Source organism: Schistosoma haematobium, chromosome 3, assembly GCF_000699445.3.
Source record: "Schistosoma haematobium chromosome 3, whole genome shotgun sequence".
Taxonomy (NCBI): domain Eukaryota; kingdom Metazoa; phylum Platyhelminthes; class Trematoda; order Strigeidida; family Schistosomatidae; genus Schistosoma; species Schistosoma haematobium.
In genome coordinates, this window is record NC_067198.1 from 31,900,147 (window position 1) to 31,919,931 (window position 19,785).

The 19,785-nt window shown below is 38.3% G+C and overlaps 1 protein-coding gene across 1 annotated transcript in view; it reads right to left on the reverse strand.

Annotated features, from left to right (window-relative positions):
* SMC3 (Structural maintenance of chromosomes protein 3) overlaps positions 1 to 10,489 on the reverse strand; it is a 34,265-nt gene extending 23,776 nt beyond the window's left edge. Inside the window, exons 1-7 of the mRNA XM_051213625.1 lie at positions 10,376 to 10,489; positions 10,164 to 10,342; positions 10,052 to 10,131; positions 9,934 to 10,012; positions 6,841 to 6,958; positions 5,148 to 5,404; positions 3,377 to 3,687 (exon numbers count right to left, since the gene is read on the reverse strand). Of these exons, the coding sequence (XP_051069614.1) occupies positions 3,377 to 3,687; positions 5,148 to 5,404; positions 6,841 to 6,958; positions 9,934 to 9,993 (746 nt within the window). The 5' untranslated portion in view covers positions 9,994 to 10,012; positions 10,052 to 10,131; positions 10,164 to 10,342; positions 10,376 to 10,489. The remainder of the gene's footprint in view (positions 1 to 3,376; positions 3,688 to 5,147; positions 5,405 to 6,840; positions 6,959 to 9,933; positions 10,013 to 10,051; positions 10,132 to 10,163; positions 10,343 to 10,375) is intronic.
* Positions 10,490 to 19,785: the final 9,296 nt, after the last annotated feature.

Sequence of the window (19,785 nt, forward strand, 5' to 3'; positions counted from 1 at the left end):
CCAGTGCTCAATTTATTTGAAACTATCAGGTCTAACCTTGGTATTGATACCTTTAAAATAAGTATATTTAGTTTCAATGATTGATATTATTATTATTGTTATGTTGTGGTTGTAAAGATCTCTGAAAAGAATTCATGAAATTAAGATGAATTCATATTATTCTCATACGAATGTTGTTTGTGTTTTGCAGAAATTGATACTGTTCAACATAACATACAACTCTATTTTTTACAATTTACTTTATATATTTGTAAATAAATAAATAAACAGAGAGGGGTTTTGTGGATATTATAGTAATTTAATGGTTGAATTAATGAGTCAACTGAAGCTAGGTCACCATGGATTCGTTGACGTTAGACATTGACACCGTTGAATGCCGGCTCAGTGGTCTAGAAATTAAGCGTTCGTGTGCGAGACCGATAGGTCCTGGGTTCGAATTTCACGGGGTGGGATCGTGGATGCGCACTGTTAAGATTCCCACACTAGGACGAAACGGCCGTCCAGTGCTCTCAGGTTTTTCATGGCAGTCTAACTTCAATTGACTCATGAATTCAACTATTAAAATAAATAAATATTTGTAAACTATTTTATTTTTAAATCATCATAAGTTAAGCAGAAAGTCTAAAATAACCTAAAAACAACAACTTCACATCTTAACCTAATTAAAATGTTATCATCAAATATCAAATAATTTGAACGAAGATTAAATGATACTTTCCGAGTTAGAGAGTTTGATAATCATGGTACTCACTAAATAAATTGTGATACTCTGATCATGAAAATTTTCATTAAGTAACTATACTGTACCGCAAGGGAGATTTCAATGCCAAGGTTGGAACGGACAACACTGGATATGAAGACATCATAGGACGACACGGACTGGGAGAAAGAAACGAAAATGGTGAGAAATTTGCAAACCTATGTGCCTTCAATAAGCTGGTCATAGGCGGCACCATATTCCCACATAAACGCATACACAAAACCACATGGACTTCACCGGATCACTCTACACAAAACCAAATCGACCATATTCGCATCAACAAAACGTTCAGGAGGACTACAGAGGACGTGAGAACCAAGAGAGGAGCTGATATAGCATCAGATCATCACTTGCTGGTCGCCAAGATGAAATTGAAACTCAAGCAGCACTGGACAGTGGGGCGGACAATATCACAAAAGTTCAATACGGCATTTCTTCTGAATACTAACAAACTCAACAAATTCAAGATAGTCCTCATCAACAAGTTCCAGGCCTTTCATGATCTACCCAATGGAGAACGAACTACTATGGAGAGCAACTGGAAGGGCATCAAAGAGGCAATCACTTCAACATGTCATGAGGTCCTGGACCACAAGAAACACCATCACAAGGAACGGATCACTGTTGATACACTGGATAAGATTCAAGAAAGAAGGAACAAGAAGGCAGCAATGAATAACAGTCGAACAAGAGCAGAAAAAGCCAAGGCACAAGCTGAATACACAGAAGTAAACAAACAAGTGAAGCGGAGCATCCGAACCGACAAACGTAAATATGTGGAAGATTTAGCAACGACGGCGGAAAAGGCTGCAAGAGAAGGAAACATGAAACAATTGTATGTAATAACAAAGAAACTCTCTGGAAATCGCCGCAAACCAGAACGACCAGTGAAAAGCAAGGAAGGCAAGGTAATCACCAACATTGAAGAGCAACAAAACAGGTGGGTAGAACACTTCAATGAACTCTTGAATCGACCAGGTCCACTGAACCCACCCAACATCGAAGCAGCACCCACGGACCTCCCAATCGATGTTGGCCCACCAACAATTGAAGAGATAAGCATGGCCATCAGACAAATCAAGAGTGGCAAAGCAGCAGGACCGGACAACATTCCAGCAGAGGCACTGAAAGCAGACGTAGCGGCAACTGCAAGGATACTCCACATTCTCTTCAATAAGATTTGGGATGAGGAACAAGTACCAAAAGACTGGAAAGAAGGACTTCTGATCAAAACACCAAAGAAAGGCGATCTCAGCAACTGTGATAACTACAGGGGCATCACTCTTCTCTCAATACCGGGAAAAGTCTTCAACAGGGTATTGTTAAACAGGATGAAGGACTGCGTAGACGCCCAACTTCGTGACTAACAGGCAGGATTCCGTAAGGATAGATCGTGTACAGACCAAATCACAACTCTACGGATCATTGTGGAACAATCAATTGAATGGAATTCATCACTCTACATCAACTTCATTGACTACGAAAAGGCATTTGATAGCGTGGACAGAATAACACTATGGAAACTTCTTCGACACTAAGGCGTGCCTCAGAAGATAGTCAATATCATACAGAGTTCATATGATGGATTACACTGCAAAATCGTGCATGGAGGACAGTTGACAAAGTCGTTCGAAGTGAAGACCGGTGTTAGGCAAGGTTGCTTACTCTCACCCTTCCTCTTTCTCTTGGTGATCGACTGGATCATGAAGACGTCAACATCTGAAGGAAAACACGGGATACAATGGACATCTAGGATGCAGCTAGACGATCTAGACTTTGCAGATGATCTAACCCTTTTATCCCAAATGCAACAACAAATGCAGGAGAAGACGAACAGTGTAGCAGCAGCCTCAGCAGCAGTAGGTCTCAATATACACAAAGGGAAAGGCAGGATTCTCCGATACAATACAGCATGCACCAATTCAATCACAATTGACGGAGAAGATTTGGAAGATGTAAAAACCTTTACATATTTGGGCAGCATCATTGATGAACACGGTGGGTCTGATGCAGATGTGAAGGCGCGGATCGGCAAAGCAAGAGCAGCATATTTACAACTGAGGAACATCTGGAACTCAAAGCAACTGTCAACCAACACCAAGGTCAGGATTTTCGATACAAGCGTCAAGACAGTTCTACTGTATGGGGCAGAAACCTGGAGAACTACGAAATCCATTATCCAGAAAATACAGGTGTTTATTAACAGTTGTCTACGCAAAATACTTCAGATCCGTCGGCCGGACACTATTAGCAACAACGTACTGTGGGAGAGAACAAACCAGATCCCAGCGGAGGAAGAAATCAGGAAGAAGAGCTGGAAGTGGATAGGACACACATTGAGGAAAGCACCCAACTGCATCACAAGACAAGCCCTCACATGGAATCCTCAAGGCCAAAGGAAAAGAGGAAGACCAAAGAACACATTACGCCGAGAAATGGAAATAGGCATGAAAAAATGAACAAGAATTGGATGGAACTAGAAAAGAAGGCCCAGGACAGAGTGGGTTGGAGAATGCTGGTCGGCGGCCTATGCTCCATTGGGAGTAACAGGAGTAAGTAAGTAAAGTACCGCAAGGTCTGCATTGGTCAAATGTGTATGAAATTATGTTTACTCACCTACGATGTTCAGCATCACTAAGTGCGTTCGCTAATTCATCTTCAAACTGCTTAGCCTTTTTATACTGAGGTCGTAATTCAGCTAGCCGACGTTCAACTTGGTTTATTTGTTCTCTAACACGATTTAATTCTTCAGAAGCTCGCTCACGCGCAGATTTACCACCTCGAAGAGTTGCTGAATAATCAGCTATAGTGAGTTGAAGTTGCTCACGGCGTTGAAGAACATCACTTACAGATGCTTGGACTTGCTCGACTTCATCTTGCATCTGAGCTTCTTTCAATCTATTGTCTCTTAGATCCCTTTCTAGTTTCTAAAAAGAAAGAAATATAATCAGTATATTCGATTATTATGAATGTATGTTAATAGCAATACTAACACAACACAGTAATTACATTCAAGTTGGACCTCTATGTTTTGAACCACAGCTATTGGGTTGAGATTACAGATATCACTTAAATGCCATGATCAACGTAGGAAGAGTGGAATTTAAGCCTGCAACATATAGGTTTGAAAACAAGCGCTATAGGTCGATAAACTGGAAAACATACATTGACTAACCACAGATCACATGTGATAAAGTAGCATTTATTTAATGAAGTGTTACTTATTAAATGTTATTTAGTAATAGCACTAATGATATACAGCATTTCACCTTAACGACATACAAAACGAGTAATTGAAATGCTAACCACGAAATTATAATGAAGAATTTACGGAAGTGAAATGAGTGGCATCTACTTTCTTAGTCTTGGGTAGACTTCCAAACGAACAGATCACATTTAAGCGCTTGTATTGTAAAACAAAGAGTATGTAGTGAAAGACTCACCAGCTTAAGTTATCACAATCTCAAGGAATATTAAATGACAATAGAATATAAAGATGTATTCCGGAGAAAACAAAACGAATACTAGGTATGAGCAAATAACTATTTTATGAATATAGATTGTGAATAAATGTGTCTTTAGAAGCAAACCTAGGGATAATTGATTACTTCGACTCAATGATTAGTTTCTTAACAGAGGTTCTTGGGGATAGTTAAATCTCTACTTTATACTACAAACTAACTTCATTTGAATAATCATTGAAAACTACGAAGCAGTTAAAGATTGTTTCTTCTTAATGTACGACTCCACAGCAATGCCCAACTATAATAAAACAAAACAAATATACGATCTTGCCTGGTTTTCAATATTTATCTAGGTAAACTCAGTCCACGATGTAAAACTGGAAATTAATTCCTTACCAGAAATTCCCTCCTGATATCTTTTCCTTTTTTCGCTCCTAAATTAATATCCATAGATATTTTAAATCTACCTACCAGGAGATTTTAACCTGACAGAATATGGCTCAGAAACAGGTGTTATAACATATCGAACCTAGCACATACCCCAATTATTTTGTTCGATGCATAATCGCACTGAAGTAATCACATTTTCTCATTAGAATTTAATGTCTAATCTGAGACAGACTACTCAATGCAGAACCTATCAATGCATGAAAATAATTTAAGACAAACACTAAGAAAAAGACTAATCGTACAGCTTCAATTTTTTTAGTCGATCAAGACATGAGTACACATTATTTCATGCTTTGATTATTGCCTGATGAGTAGACGTATCGGATAAGTAAGAGTATCCTTTTCTAAACACTTTAAAATAAGAGAAATTTGGCTGGTTAACCACAAATCGGTTAGTACATGCTTGTCTAAAGAATAAATTAAAATAAATAACATTAATTTATATTAAGAACAGAATATAAAACGCCATCTACCTCTATAGCATCTGCACAGTCTTTGGCAGCTCGCCGAATTTCAGCTGTACTTTCACTGCTTTGTTCTCGACGAGTTTGTATTTCTTCTAATTTTTTTCGAGTTTCTTTCAACTCTCTATCGTATATGGTAAATTCTAACGCACGTCTGTCTCTATCCCAATGTTGATATTCTTTTAATTCTTTTGTTTCGTTTTCAAGGGTTCGTAATCGATCTTCGATGCTGTTTAAGAGTTCAGATATCTGTTCTCGTTTGGCTTCTATCGAGGGAAAACGATTTGTACTTTACTGGTAATTAATTTTAATACGGAATATTTAATAAAAAATACAAAATTAGGTAAGAAAATGTGTTTGAAATTAATTCCTTATAATGATTAAATATTGATTGAAATTGTGCTATTTCGAAGCTGACCTTATGTAGTCCTTTTTATTAGTGAGAAAGCAATATCATTATGTTAATCTATGAATAACGTTATACTCCCATAATAGTGATACGGTTAGTAATACACTAATACATTTGGATAGAAAATTGGCACTTTTCGGACTCACTGTATCTCCTAACGTTGCTCCACTGCCTTGTGGATTAGACCTTTAGGTCAAAAGTCCGGAGTACGATCCCCTTAGAAAATCACCTGCTTCAGTTTGGGCACCCGAGCAGTATCACAGCTCTCATACAAACCAAATAATTACTAATGGAAGAAGTATTCTTCCTTCAACTCGCATTCAGACAAATCCCACTCACAATCATTTGATAACATTCGCGTTTACTTCTTTCATACTACTTCATTTATGTAGTCCCCTTTATTCTCACTTTGTGTAATCTTATTTTTCAACCTACACAGCAGCTCGCCTATGGTGGAAACCCTGTCCTATCTAAACGATCTCGAGTCAGTGACCGGTCGAAAGTTGAATGCTACCGCCGAATACGAATACTGAAACAGTCTTTTTGATACCACATATACCATTCAAACTGGCTTCCTTCAACGTTCGCACACTAATGTAAGTCGGACAAAAATAGGATTGGCTATTCTTTAGAAAGTCTTAATATCGACTTCTGTTGTCTATCCGAGAGCCGTATTCAAAACTCTAGTGAAATACTACAAATTCGATCACCATTTATCGCTTCGAAAAGATTGTTTCACGTGCGTTTATCCGGGAACCCTGTGCTATCTTCATTTGGTTTTGCTGGCGTCGGTGTCATGCTAGGCGCTAGAGCCGAGATAGCACTGATCGATTGGATCCCTATTAACAGTCGGTTATGTGCTGTTATGTTAGAACGTTCCATCAAAGTGCGAAGAAATTTGTATGAGAAACGATATCTTTTCGTCATCTTCGCCTATGCTTCGACAGATTGCAGCTCAAATGCGATCAAGGATGAGTTTTACCACCATTTAACTTTTTCTACAGAGAGCGCATTAGACAGATACTGTATTACTAAGAATACACAAAGTGAGAATAAAGGGGAATACATAAATGACGTAGTGCGAAACAAGTAAAAGCGAATGTTAGTTCGAAATTAAAATGGTACTTGAAAGCGCAAGTGACCAAACTTTACGTTGAAGTAATCAAGTATTTGATTTGTTGTCGCACTTACGAAGTGATCAACACATGGCTTATCGAAACAAGCAAAAATTACTGATTTTATTGAAAGATCTTCGAAATCAAACTATAAAAAGAGCTTAACTGCCATGTCTACCTGACTCTTTAAATATTTGTTTGCTTTCCTCCTTCCGTTCATCATAGACTCTGGTTCCCGCAACCTCTCTCAACAGTTTCAGTCTCTGGTGATCAGGTGCAGTAGCCAACTGAGTAATCTGAAAAACAAAGATGCAGTCAAACACAAAACCTACGTCGAAAGCTAAGAACTAGGACCCGAAGTTTTAATACTAATGAGTTTAAATGTTTGCAAGCTTGAAAGTGCATTACGAAACAAAAGTATTAGCCATTGAGCTTAAATTTGTATAGGAACTACTTGGATTTTATTGACATCAACGGAAAAAAATAAAGTATTATTAGTTGAAAGATATATGAAGTATTAACGAATTAGTATGAAATAAAAAGTCGAGCAATTGTATCAAAGAGTTCAACTGTCTTTCACTACTTGGGATAGCTAAATGTTTCCTTAGAACAGAGCTAAGTCTTGATGGATAGTGGCTAGCAGTGGAATCCAGGACGCGCGTTTCGTCCTATTTGGGACTTGTCAGCTGGATGTACCTGCGTCTCAGAGTTGATGTTCACTATTGGACTCGAACCCAGTACTATTCGTTTCAAACGCCATCGTGTTATCCACTCGACTACTGAGTCCTGATAGCCACTTGCTTGTGCAATGGGGTGAATTTAAATTCACTTGGTATTTTTTTGGCTTGTATCTTCCCACTGAGGTGTACAAAAAGCTTGTGAGTTAAGGCAATATCGAGGCATACGCACAGTATGCACATATGCCAATAACAGACTGATCAATTTCAGTCTTTAACCTCAACGGGAAGAAACAAGACAAACAATACCAAGTGAATAGCTAAGTCTTGTTTACATTTTTATTTTAACTGTTTAGAGATTTGTATCCCACACTCTTGGTATATCCATCATACCCATTATACAAATTCACCTTGACCAAGAATAACTTGACATTGACATACTCAGACCTATTATGATCTTGATTGTACTAGTCAGTCAGTCAGCTACAACGTAGGACCAGGCATATATATGCATCGGTCCAAGTTGCCATACCTCATTAACACAACAAGATGAACACCGGATTCATAAAAGTAGTTAATTCAGAGGTGGTAACATATAAAAGAAAGATTGCAATAGGGATATAGTACAGGAAGAAAGAATTAGTTCGTAGAAAGAAAGATATAAAGCGATTTTAATCTCTTAGTTTAAGGGAAGACAGAGAGTGTATACACCGACGCCATTGTGGTCGATTCTGAGCCATGTCACCAAGAGTCTCCAACCACTGGTTACGATAGTCACGCGGATCCCAACCAGATAGTCTGCACCTACCAACATGGCTCAGATTAGAAGTTAGTGACTTCAAGCACTGATGACACGTTTTGGTTTGGCCGCCCCTAACTTTCAACCATCTCAACAAGTACGGAGCTAACACAAAAATTACTCATAAAAAGATAGTGTGAGGCTGACTTCAAGCAGTTGTCCCTTGGGCACTGCGGTCACGCTCTCAGGTCACTAAGACCACCTCTAATCCAATTTCCTTTTCAGGTACCTCCAGAAGAACCGTTCCACGGTGTGGGCAACCGGGAAGTGATAACCGCCCTCATACCTCTAACAGCACTTAAGACCACTGTATTCATAATCAACCTCCCTCTTCAATTCCTATTTTGATTGTACTAAAAATTAATTGTATTGTTTCCTTTGTACCATTTAAGCTTGTGATAACTTAATTCGGTTATTTAGTTGCTCTTAAGAAGAGGCTTACATTAATTCACGAAACATCAGAAATACAATTTTTCTACTCATTAGGATATAACAAAATTATATTTATTATTAACTCTATTCACTGCTCAATTTATTAGGAACTAAGTTCAACCTTGGTATTGATACCCAGATAGATACGTTTTGCAAACACTCGAAATTTATCATAACTCAAGATGCTGTACCTAGCAACATTATAGGGTCTACAGAAATCGAAAGTAATTAATTAATGAGTAAATTATACGTAATCTTAAAAATCGCCATTATACGAGAGAATACGACTTCGTGGTTACATAAAATTGATCTGTTAAGACATTTCATTTTCTACAATTGACAGACTGAAGAATATGGATTTTTGGTAGTTTAATGATGAACTACCGATGTACCAACCCTATTTCTTCACACAATTAATTAACCACTTGAAGATTATGGCAAACAACAATCTTCAGTTAGAAACCTACGGTACCATATCAACAAAATGCGACTCAATCTGATTGTCTTAAAAAATTGATATGATGTGTGCCTACCTTTATTTAAATCTTACCATTTGTCGAGAGATCGAATGTTTAAGGGGTAAGCAATTTAAATGACGTCCACACATCACTAGGAAATCAACTTAGTTTTAGAAAGTTAGTCATAATATTAAATCTTAGAAAGACAGGATCATTAAGAAGGTAAACATACGAACCACATATCCATACTAAAGTTGGAACCAAAATACGACAATGCTCATGGCTTCATATCGAATTTCAAATTTGATGTGTTAGCACTAATATATGCTAGCCTCTGAAATCAGGGAAAATTAAATATATTTTAAAGTGCTCCCATCATGATATACTCGATCACTTTTTGTGTAAGTGGTCGATTAAATATCACTCGGAGTATTTATTTATTTATTTGAACACACAAATATTGGTACAAGAAATGGACAATATATATTCGGAGTAAAGAGATCTAGACTGACATCCGCCGATATGACCTACCTGTAATTACGCGGGGGCATCTAAATCCAAATTAAGAATTAGGTAAAGGATGTAGTAGAGAGCTAATGCCGTGATTACTAGTATTTTATAGACCGTACTTTGACTACACATTAGTCGGTCAGGTGAGGTTAGTTGTAAGCCAAAGACTTAGGTCAGAAAGGCCAGTAGATATGTAGAATTCGAGCCTCTTCGTAGCAGCCCACATGGATAGCAAGTTGAACTCATACATAGTAACACGCAAAATTATGAAATGTAACCATTTTCCAAGTGTGCTTAGGACAGGATAGTTAGATAAGTATGTATAAGTACTTCATGAGGTAAGTGGAGGCCGGAAACCCACTTTATGCAACCAAGATATGAAAAAAAACACTAACCTTTCCTTGTTTAACGATGTAGTACGGATTACTACGAGAAAACCCAGCGCTTTCCAACATATTCATAACATCAGCTTTCCTAAAATTAGGAAAAGTAAGATGAGGGCAACAAGCTTACGTGACCATTTTCTTGTCGAGAAAATACTGATCCTTTTTGCTACCAATTATTCTCCGTAAAGAGACTTCATTTTTATCGAACTAAACATTAAGTTGCTAGGACAAGTCCTTACAGGAATCCGATTATCAGAGTTGTCAAATATCATTTCCACGTAAGCCGAAATAACGCGTGGACCTGTGCCTTCGTGAAGAAGGTTTTGTCTTTCCTGGTTACTCAAGTGACTGTATTCATCTGAAAGAACAAATTGTATAGCCTGGAAGAAATTCGATTTTCCAGAACCATTGCGCCCAACTATTGGTATTATCGATGTCAAACAGATCATACCTATTATGTTATGATGCGGGCTGAACTCTTCTGGGCATGTTTGGTCTCTATAGCTGCGAAAACCTTGTATGATGACTTTCTTTATGTACATTATGTACAAAGCAAACCTAGGTAGCGCAGAAGTAACAGGACCCGCCAGAACCCTTAACACCAGAAGTAGTATGCCCCTCAGCTTTACTTATGTTTTATTTAGATGGAGAATCTATTGTCCTTCTTGTCTGTAACACTTGTGAAGCAGTATTTCTATTAATGTTTACTTTAACAACTAGATCAACGTGATTTCAGACACCGATAATTAAAAAAGTAGGTCGTTTGGTAATCCTATCGATATGTTTTCCAGAAGAGATTGGATGATTTTAATAGATCTTCCCTGTTGAAGCTGGTAAAAATTGTTATCTCCAGATTTTTGAAACCTGAATAAGCAGACGGAATCCCTCTATGAGTTTATTCGGTCGCTGTTGAAGGGCCAAATAAATATCGATGAACCTTAGTTAAACCATCCATCAAGTCGATTCATCTCCGTGTTAGATAATAGACCACCTAGAGTAAGGGGTTCTTACCACTCCATTTAAACTTGGGTTTGTCTTACCTTCTAGTCGAGCTCATGAAACTGTGGCTGAATATACTCCCTCTTTCCATCTCTGTAATTTATTATGTTATTCTCTCAGAGTTTTGTTTCTCATGATTTGTGCTTTTGTTGCAATCGCCAGTGCTTTTGCCTGCCTAAGTATGATTAATAATGCCACATCTATACAATGTTGTTTTTTTGTAACGTAGGATAATTTATCGTTTTTTCATGGTAGGATAATTGTAAGTTGAACGTGCTTTAGATTCCCAAATTCTCATTATTATGAAGAGCTGAGTGATCATATTAAAAAGATGTGCGTGTTTTTATTGATGGCCACCATGTTACTGCTATTTTCAGTGTTGGATCATGTAGTAAGGCTTGCTACTTCTATTTGGGTGGTTGACCTCGTTTAATTTCTCCATATGCCGGATAGGTTCTGAGATCACTTTAGTTCTTGAATGTAACATATGATGAGTACGCATCACTTGGGAACTACGGTCCCTTTGACATCCATTATATTTGTGCATGGCAGTAAATAAACACCCAAAATAAGTGGTCTTCAACAGTGATGCTGGCCTCATTAGTTTTGCTGGAAACGCGCTGGCGGAAGGCACTCACTCATGCATCCCCACCAGATCGTGAGTGGATACAACATGATGCACATCTCATTGAACTAATAACCAACTTCAATCAGGTTCTTCTCAACATATCAGCAAATTTCTAAATATATCTTCAGACTCATCCATACTTGGTTTCTGGTCTGACTGGTTTGGTGTCGTTTGATTATGAAGGTATCACGACAAAAGCGTTGTCAAACCTGAATATCCGTGACATCTTTACGTGTCACAAATTGTATTGAAACGATTATCAAACAACTTGTCGATGCTATGATTATCTCATCCTAAGGGATAGCCTGAAATTTTTACCTAAGTAATTAAGATAGTATACCGTTGAAATGCTTTATGTCATTCCATGAGCCTGTAAACCTTCATATGAATCAAGAGCGATTGCTCTGTTTCTTCCATAATCATAACACAAGGTACAACGTGGCTGTTACTTTTAAATTGCTTGATTTCTGGCTTGGTTGTTTTGCACTTCAATACGGCACTTCAAAATTATATACAGAACAACTCCAACTTCGCTGAGTATTACATCGAGCTGTCGACGACTGGAACCAACCGACTAAAACTCTTCCTTTAAATTTATCTAAAAGGAAAGAGGAGAAGTCACATTAAAAACTAATAATCTCGTCACTATAAAAATCAGAAAAACTATATTGTTCAATTACAAAAAACCTGTTCATATCTTCAACTATCCTCAAAATGATACGCTAGAAAGACATATTGTACTGTCTCACTTCCAAACCTTCCTTTCGCTACATACATAGACCAGTCGCTCGTGCATTATCAAATGTATTTATGATTTCGATTCGACATACCCACATTGCAGTTCGGAAATAATAATTTGGTTAGAAAGATTCAAATAGATTACCAGAGGATAGATGAACCTGAGAACTTGCTTAACAGACCCCTTGAATGAGGGCAAATGTTCTTGTTTATGAGCTAAACATTAGATATATATACTTTCTAAAAGGCAAATTAAAAATACAGTGTTTGTATCACCAACGACTGCACGTAAATCCATCAATATGAAATACATTAAATAATCTACAACGTGGCACTATTAGGCCATACGGTGCACAAAGTTGTCCAACAAGATTAAACAATACAATCCACAATATAATCAGTGGGTGAGCGAATGATACGAAACCACTACCAGTCAGGGGAAAACTATGTCCTCCTTATGTTCGGGGAACAAAATTCTATCCTTTTTGAACGTACTGAATGATCAGTTTCTAGAGCAGCATCCAAACCAGGGAGGAAAACCTGGCACATACTAAGTTAGTAGGCAAGTGGGAACAAATAAAACTAGACTGTAAACCACACAAATTAGCGAGAAACCGTGAAAATTACATTGTAATCGGATTAAACAATAACAGTCCCAGCACAGAACCAAAAATCTAACAGGTGATAAAAATGAAAGGGTCAAGGAACAACGTTACGTTTAAGAGAAAGGCAAGGAATTACCGTCACAAAAGTGCATACAAAGACGGATTTTACAAACAAGCACACATATACGTACAAATGACGTACAAAACTATGCTCATAAGGATTCTGTAGCACCCTTTATTGGACCACCATTCGATTCAGCAGCCAATACTGAAATCGCTAAATATAATTTTTTTGTTTCAAGACAGTAGGCCGAAGCGTCTTAGTTGCATCACAATAAATTACATCCCCATTCATACGTGACGATAAGTTGTCCCAGTCGGTATGCCTAAGGTCAACGTTAGAGAGTGGGCGACAAATTATCTTACCTGTAGCCTCCAAACAAATAGAGTTCGAAATAACTGTTTAGGCTAGTTTAGATACTTGTGTTCAGTCAAAATTTAGAAGAAAATTGTTGGGTAAAAGACAGTTCCTAATTTCGCCGCAATTTTAAGTGTACATTATTGTCTAAATAAGTATCATCATTATGTTACTAAACCAATAATTGTTAGATGAATGGTCAAACGTAAGAGGAAATGTTTATCAATGACAATTAAGTGTATGAAGATCCTAAACTTACTGAGAGACTATCTAATGAACATTCTTGTGCCTCGTTAACGAAAAATCATTACTTGAATCAGAGCTCGGTCGAGTGCTTTCCTGTGAAGACACTAATGTAGAACTCAATCTAAAGAATATTTCCTAGGCAATTAGCTCAATGAAACCCTCTTATACTAAAGGATCCGATGATATTCCAACTAGTATGCATAAAAGTGCAAGTAGTGATCTGTGTGCTATACTTCTTAAACTATTTGCGACATCACTCTCCACATGTTATCTCACTTCCTGGAAAACTGCGCATATCATTCCCAAAACCGAGACAGGAACTGAATCAAATCTTGGAAATCACCGGCCGGTAAACGTTACAGTAGTGGTATTGGTCCTATCTACATAATCCACAAAGCCGGACATGAGATAACTGGGAAATTATATATTCAACATTTTACACAAAGAAAAAGCCAACAATGGTGCAGGCGGCAACATCTAGATCAACTGAATTCAATAAGATGGTATGGCTCAGCCTTTCAGACGTGGTCACTCTGTATAACTTGTCTTAATTCATATCAAATATATTATTCCATCTTTAGCTTAAATGTGTTCTTCACAAACGCCGAACGTTATATCTCGGATTGTTACGATTTGACAGGTCAGGATAGACAGTGTTGTTACTTCCACGTAAGATCTTATAGAATAAACAATTACATCGTGACATATCCACAATCTTTGGATTAGGTCTATTATTATACTAGTATCAATACCGAAGCAGGCCATAATTCTACATACTTATTACATTCCTGTCAGGAGTAAATTACCGAATGGTATGAGATTTAAATTCGTGTTTGTGGCGTTTTAGTGCATATCCCGTCATAAGCGTAAACCAAAAAGGCTCAACAGTGAATCAAAAGCCGTGAAATTCCAAGTAATATGTGACGTTTATGGTCTAAGTTTCTGAACTGCCAATTAATATTCTGTTTAACATTGGAAAGGGAAGAATATGTCGCAAAATCGTTTTAGGTACTTCACAATAATACTTGTAGTAGCTCATGGACGGTTTGTGATCCATAGACCAGAAAACAAAGAAAATTTGAAACCGGAGACGCTGTAATCATCAACAGATGAAGTAGTTGGAGGCATTAAGGAACGAACCGGTAAGAAGATCACTAATACAGATGTGAAGACTATGAAAGCTCAACCCTTCACAAGTAATTGCATATAAATATATTTTAAGTCGCGATACTAGATTGAAGGTATTTAGTATGTCGAGACGGAAATGCGAATTGAGGGAGCATTCCCTTTGTAAGAAAGGTCTTATTGGGATTTGAAACGATGCATTTTGTTCATATGGAATAAAAAAGCTGCGACCTAATGTTTTCGATTGACTGTGGCAGGCCTTATGAGGTAGATACAAGCACCTGAGACGGTGACTGTAGAACGTTTATCACATGTCCGTATCCTTGCCATTATATGCTTCTGACATACATAAAACGAATACTTAAAGGTTAGCCCAATCAACTACGATTTATAAATCACATAGCTAATTATATTTTTGGACACTTCAGTTGGTAGAAGAAAGATAACATGCATATCTACCATAATAACACAACAGTTTTGTTTCCTAAGCGAAGCAAACAGCACACAAATTTTCAATGAAGCGAGAAAATGCACAAATAACAGATTGCCGATAAATACGTTGAGCGGTTCGTGATGACAGTGGACAGAATCATCAATAACGAGGCAAGGCTTCAGTCTCTCTAACGTTTATTTTCGTGTCGTCTACTCTACGATAAAAAACATGGCTCGGAATACAAAAAAGTGTGGAGGCATGAAGTTCTTGGTGGTTGCATTTGAGCTTAACTATATATACAACTTGTGGACTTATATGTCTGCATCACATTTTGTTCTTCCTTTATCAGTAGCAATGATGTATCAGTAAACCTTTGTATAATGCTTTTTGTATTTACCATGGTTCCATAGAGATGTATTCTGATGATTTTGAAGGGTAACTGTTTGTGACAATTGGTAATAACTATTTGTTTCATGAGCACCTGATTCGTTATGGGAACTTGTAAGTACTGAATCAGTTCAGAAGTTTCAATAAAATGTTGCCTCGTATATAACTCCGTCTGTAGCTCTCCTAGAGTTACTGCCGGTCCCAATCCCGGTTAAAAAAGGAGAGTTGGGCATGTGGTCAGCAATTCCATCCCGTAGAAAAAATCTTGCTAAAAAACGCCAACCAGAATAAACAAATTAAACTATTTAAAATCTGCCCTCCAAGTTGAAGGAAGAATTATGATGCCTCAAGATGGAAGCTGGGATTCTTCGGAATTCATGAAGCCAATGCTCATTTTAACAACCAGAGCAACAATTTTTATCGGTACATGGGACGTCCGGACAATGAGGGTGACCGGAAAGACCAGTCAAACAGCTATGGAAATGAGAAGACACAATTTGGCAGTACATGAGATCAGCGAAACCCATTGGCTCAATCTTGACAGCGAAATCTAGGTACGGGCAAGATGCTTCTGTGCTTCAGTCACGAAGAGGAAAATGCTCTACGCACTCACGGACCTGTTGTCCAAAGAAATATGAAATGCACTTATTGGATAGGAAGCTTACGGATCCAGGATCATCAAAGCATCACTCAAAACAAAGATCGAGGGAATCATGATGATTGTTACCCAGTGTTATGTAACCACCAGTGATAGGAACGAAGACAATAAGAGTAAGTTCTATGATAGACTGCAATCAATCATAGCGAAGTGCCTGAGAAAGACCTTACCATCCTGATGACAGATCTAGACGCCAAAGTCGGAATAGACAACACCGGATATGAAGATATTATGGGACGACATGGACTGGGAGAGAGAAACGAAAATGAGGAGAAACTTGCGAGACTATGTGCATTCAACGAATTGATTATAGGCGGCACAATACTCCCACACAAACGCATACACAAAGCTATATGGATCTCGCAGGGCTGTACCACGGAGAACCAGATAGATAATATTTGCATCAATAAAGAATTCTGAAAGACAATGGAAGACGTGCGAACCAGCAGAGGAGTTGACATAGCTTCCGATCACCATCTGGTGGCGGCCAAGATAAAACTGAAGCTAAAGAAACACTGTATAGCTGAAGAAACGGCATTACAAAGGTTCAATACAAGCTTCTTTCGAGATACTAGCAAACTCAAATGATTCAAGATAGCTCTCAACAACAGGTTCCAAGCCTCATAAGATCTACTGAAAGGGAAAGAAACAACTATGGAGGACAACCAGAAAGGGATCAAAGAAGTATCAACTTCAACGTGTCTGAAGGTGCTGAATCGCGGCAAGTATCATCATCTCTATGGAAACGCTGGATAAGATTTCAGAAAGGAGGAACAAGAAGATAGCAGCTAACAACAGCCAGCCGAACAAGCTAAATACACAGAAGCAAACAAGCAAGTGAAGAAGAGAATTATAGTCAAAGGGCAGAAGTACGTGGAAGAACGAACAACGACCGCGGGAAAAGCTGCAAGCGGCGGAAATATGAGACAGCAATATGACACAACGAAGCAAATAGCAGGGAAATATAGTAAACCAGAGAAATCGGTCAAGGACAAAGAAGGCCAGCCAATCACTGAAATTCAAGAACAGCGGAACGGATGGGTAGCGTACTTTGAGGAACTCCAGCTTCATTGAATTCACAGGACATCGAAGCAGCACACGCAGACCTTCCTATAGATGTCATTCCAACAACGGCCGAAGAAACCAGGATGGCAATCAGACTAATCAAGTATGAGAAAGCAGCAGGACCTGACAATATACCAGCTAAAGCACTGAAGTCGGACACTGAAGTAACTACAAACATGCTTCAACTTCTATTCAAGAAGGTTTGGGAAAAGGAACAAGTATCGATGGACTGGAAAGAAGGATACTTCATCAAGATATTAAAGAAAGGCGATCTGAGAAAATGTGAGAACTACAGAGACATGGCACCACTGTCAGTGCCGGGAAAGGTTCTTAATAGAGTATTGCCGAACTGGATGAAAGATACAGTAGACGCCTAATCTCGAGATCAATCGGTTGGATCTCGTAAGGAATAGTCGTGCACAGCAAATCGCGACACTACGAATCATCATCGAACAATCAGCTTCCTTGATTATGAGAAGTTTGACAGTGTGGATAGAAGGTCATCATGGAAAGTTCTTCGACACTATTGTAACGGAAATAAAACAATGAAAATCCCTCCGTTGCCTTTAGTTGGACAGTACCGTCATTTATTTGTTTCTTCTTCCTGTCATGTATTTTAACCTTTGTTCAGATCTCTTTTAACCACACCTTTTGTTCTTCAGTCTTCCTCGTTTGAGCTTAGATTACGTGATTTCAATTAAAGACTTATCTTTTGTTACCTGATTTTCTATTGCATGTTGCCGGACTATTGATAGTAAGGTCATGTTTGACTAAGCTCAGGGTCACGGCGTGATTCAATGTGTGACCGTTAACCTTTTGACTGTCTGCTTGGTAGGATAGCTGGAATCCATGCAGATAGATATTTGATCCCATTTCGTTGGGAATATTTGTATTGATCCTCAGGTGTCTAACCCTTTGGTATTAACTGTCTCTTTTATTGTTTAGCGCGCTACTTTGAGTTAGAGAAACTTCTGACTGTATAGCACAGGCTGTACCGTTTGAGGTATTTTGTATTTCTGATATAATTTGTTCTATTTCCTAAATTAGAACTGTTTAAATTGAGCACACAATTTGTGTTTTGATATAATTTAATACGGGTGTCTCAAAAACGCTTGGTAAGCTATACAGAAGAACGTAGTCTGGCCTATTCGAATACGTTTTGGTTCGTCAGTCCTGCGTTCAAACCGAATACTGGCAGTTCGGTCGTTACAGCCATAGTTTTGAGAACTTCATCAGGAATTCGTACGATGGACTACAGTGCAGTTGAAGAATTATGGTCTACTATTATATTAGTACCGAGCTAATAATAGACCTAATCCTAAAATTGTAGACTTGTCACGATATAACTGCCTAATCCATGAGATCTTACGTAGAAGTCATTCTATCGTCTACACCAACTCATTGTATCGTAACAATCACCAATACATGATGTAGAACAAGCTTAGGCTAGAGATAGAACAATATATTTAATATGGATAAAAGATATAAGATAACATTCAACAAGGATCACGCCTGCAAGGCCGAACCATGCCTTTCGATCAACTCCTTGTTCCCGCCTCCTCCATCGTTAAGTATTTCTCCGCGTTAAATATTGAATATCTATTTTCCTAGTAGTCTCGTGTTCAGTTTTGAGGACTGTGTGGTTATGGTCCAATGCCACTACACAGTCATGCATGGAGAACAGCCGACAGATGCATTCCAAGTGAGGATCAGACTCAGACAAGTCTGTCTATTCTCCTCCTTCTTCTTTCTTCTGGTGGCTGACTGTATTATGAAGACCTCAACCTCTGAGAGAAAACACGGAATACAACGGTCAACTCAGAGCCGATTAGACGATTCGGACTTTTCAGATGACCATTTCCTTCAATCCCATACACGTGGACATGTGTAAATGAAGACAACTAGTGTAGCAGCAGTCTCTGCATCAGTAGGCCTCAACATACACATAGAAAAAGCAAGATCCTCAAATACAACACAGAGAGCACCAATCCAATCACACTTGATGGAAAAACTCTGGATGATGTTGAATCTTTCATGTGCCTGGCAAGCATCATTGGTGAACAAAAAGGATCGGGTGCAGACGTAAAGGCGAGGACTGGCAAAGCAAGGGCGGCATTCCTATAGTTGTAGAACATATGTAACTCAAAACAACTGTCTGCAAGCCAACATCAAAGTCAGAATCCTCAATACGAACTTCAAGACAGTTCTACAGTATGGAGCTGAAGCATGGAACAATAATACAACCATCATCAAGAAGATACAAGTATTTATAAATAGTTGTCTACGCGGGATACTTAATATCCTTTGGCCGGATATCATCAGAAACAGTCTACCATGGGAGAGGATATACCGGCTTCCAACTGAAGAGGAACTCAGGAAAATACGTTGGAAGTTAAAAAGACATACATTACGGAAACCACGAAACTGCTTCACGAGGCAAGCTCGAACTCGAGCTTCTGAGGGGGGACAGAAAAGAAGACGGTCGAAGAATACACTACGTCAGAAATCGGAAGCAGATATGAAAAGGATGAATAGCAACTAGAAATAAGTGGAATGGGG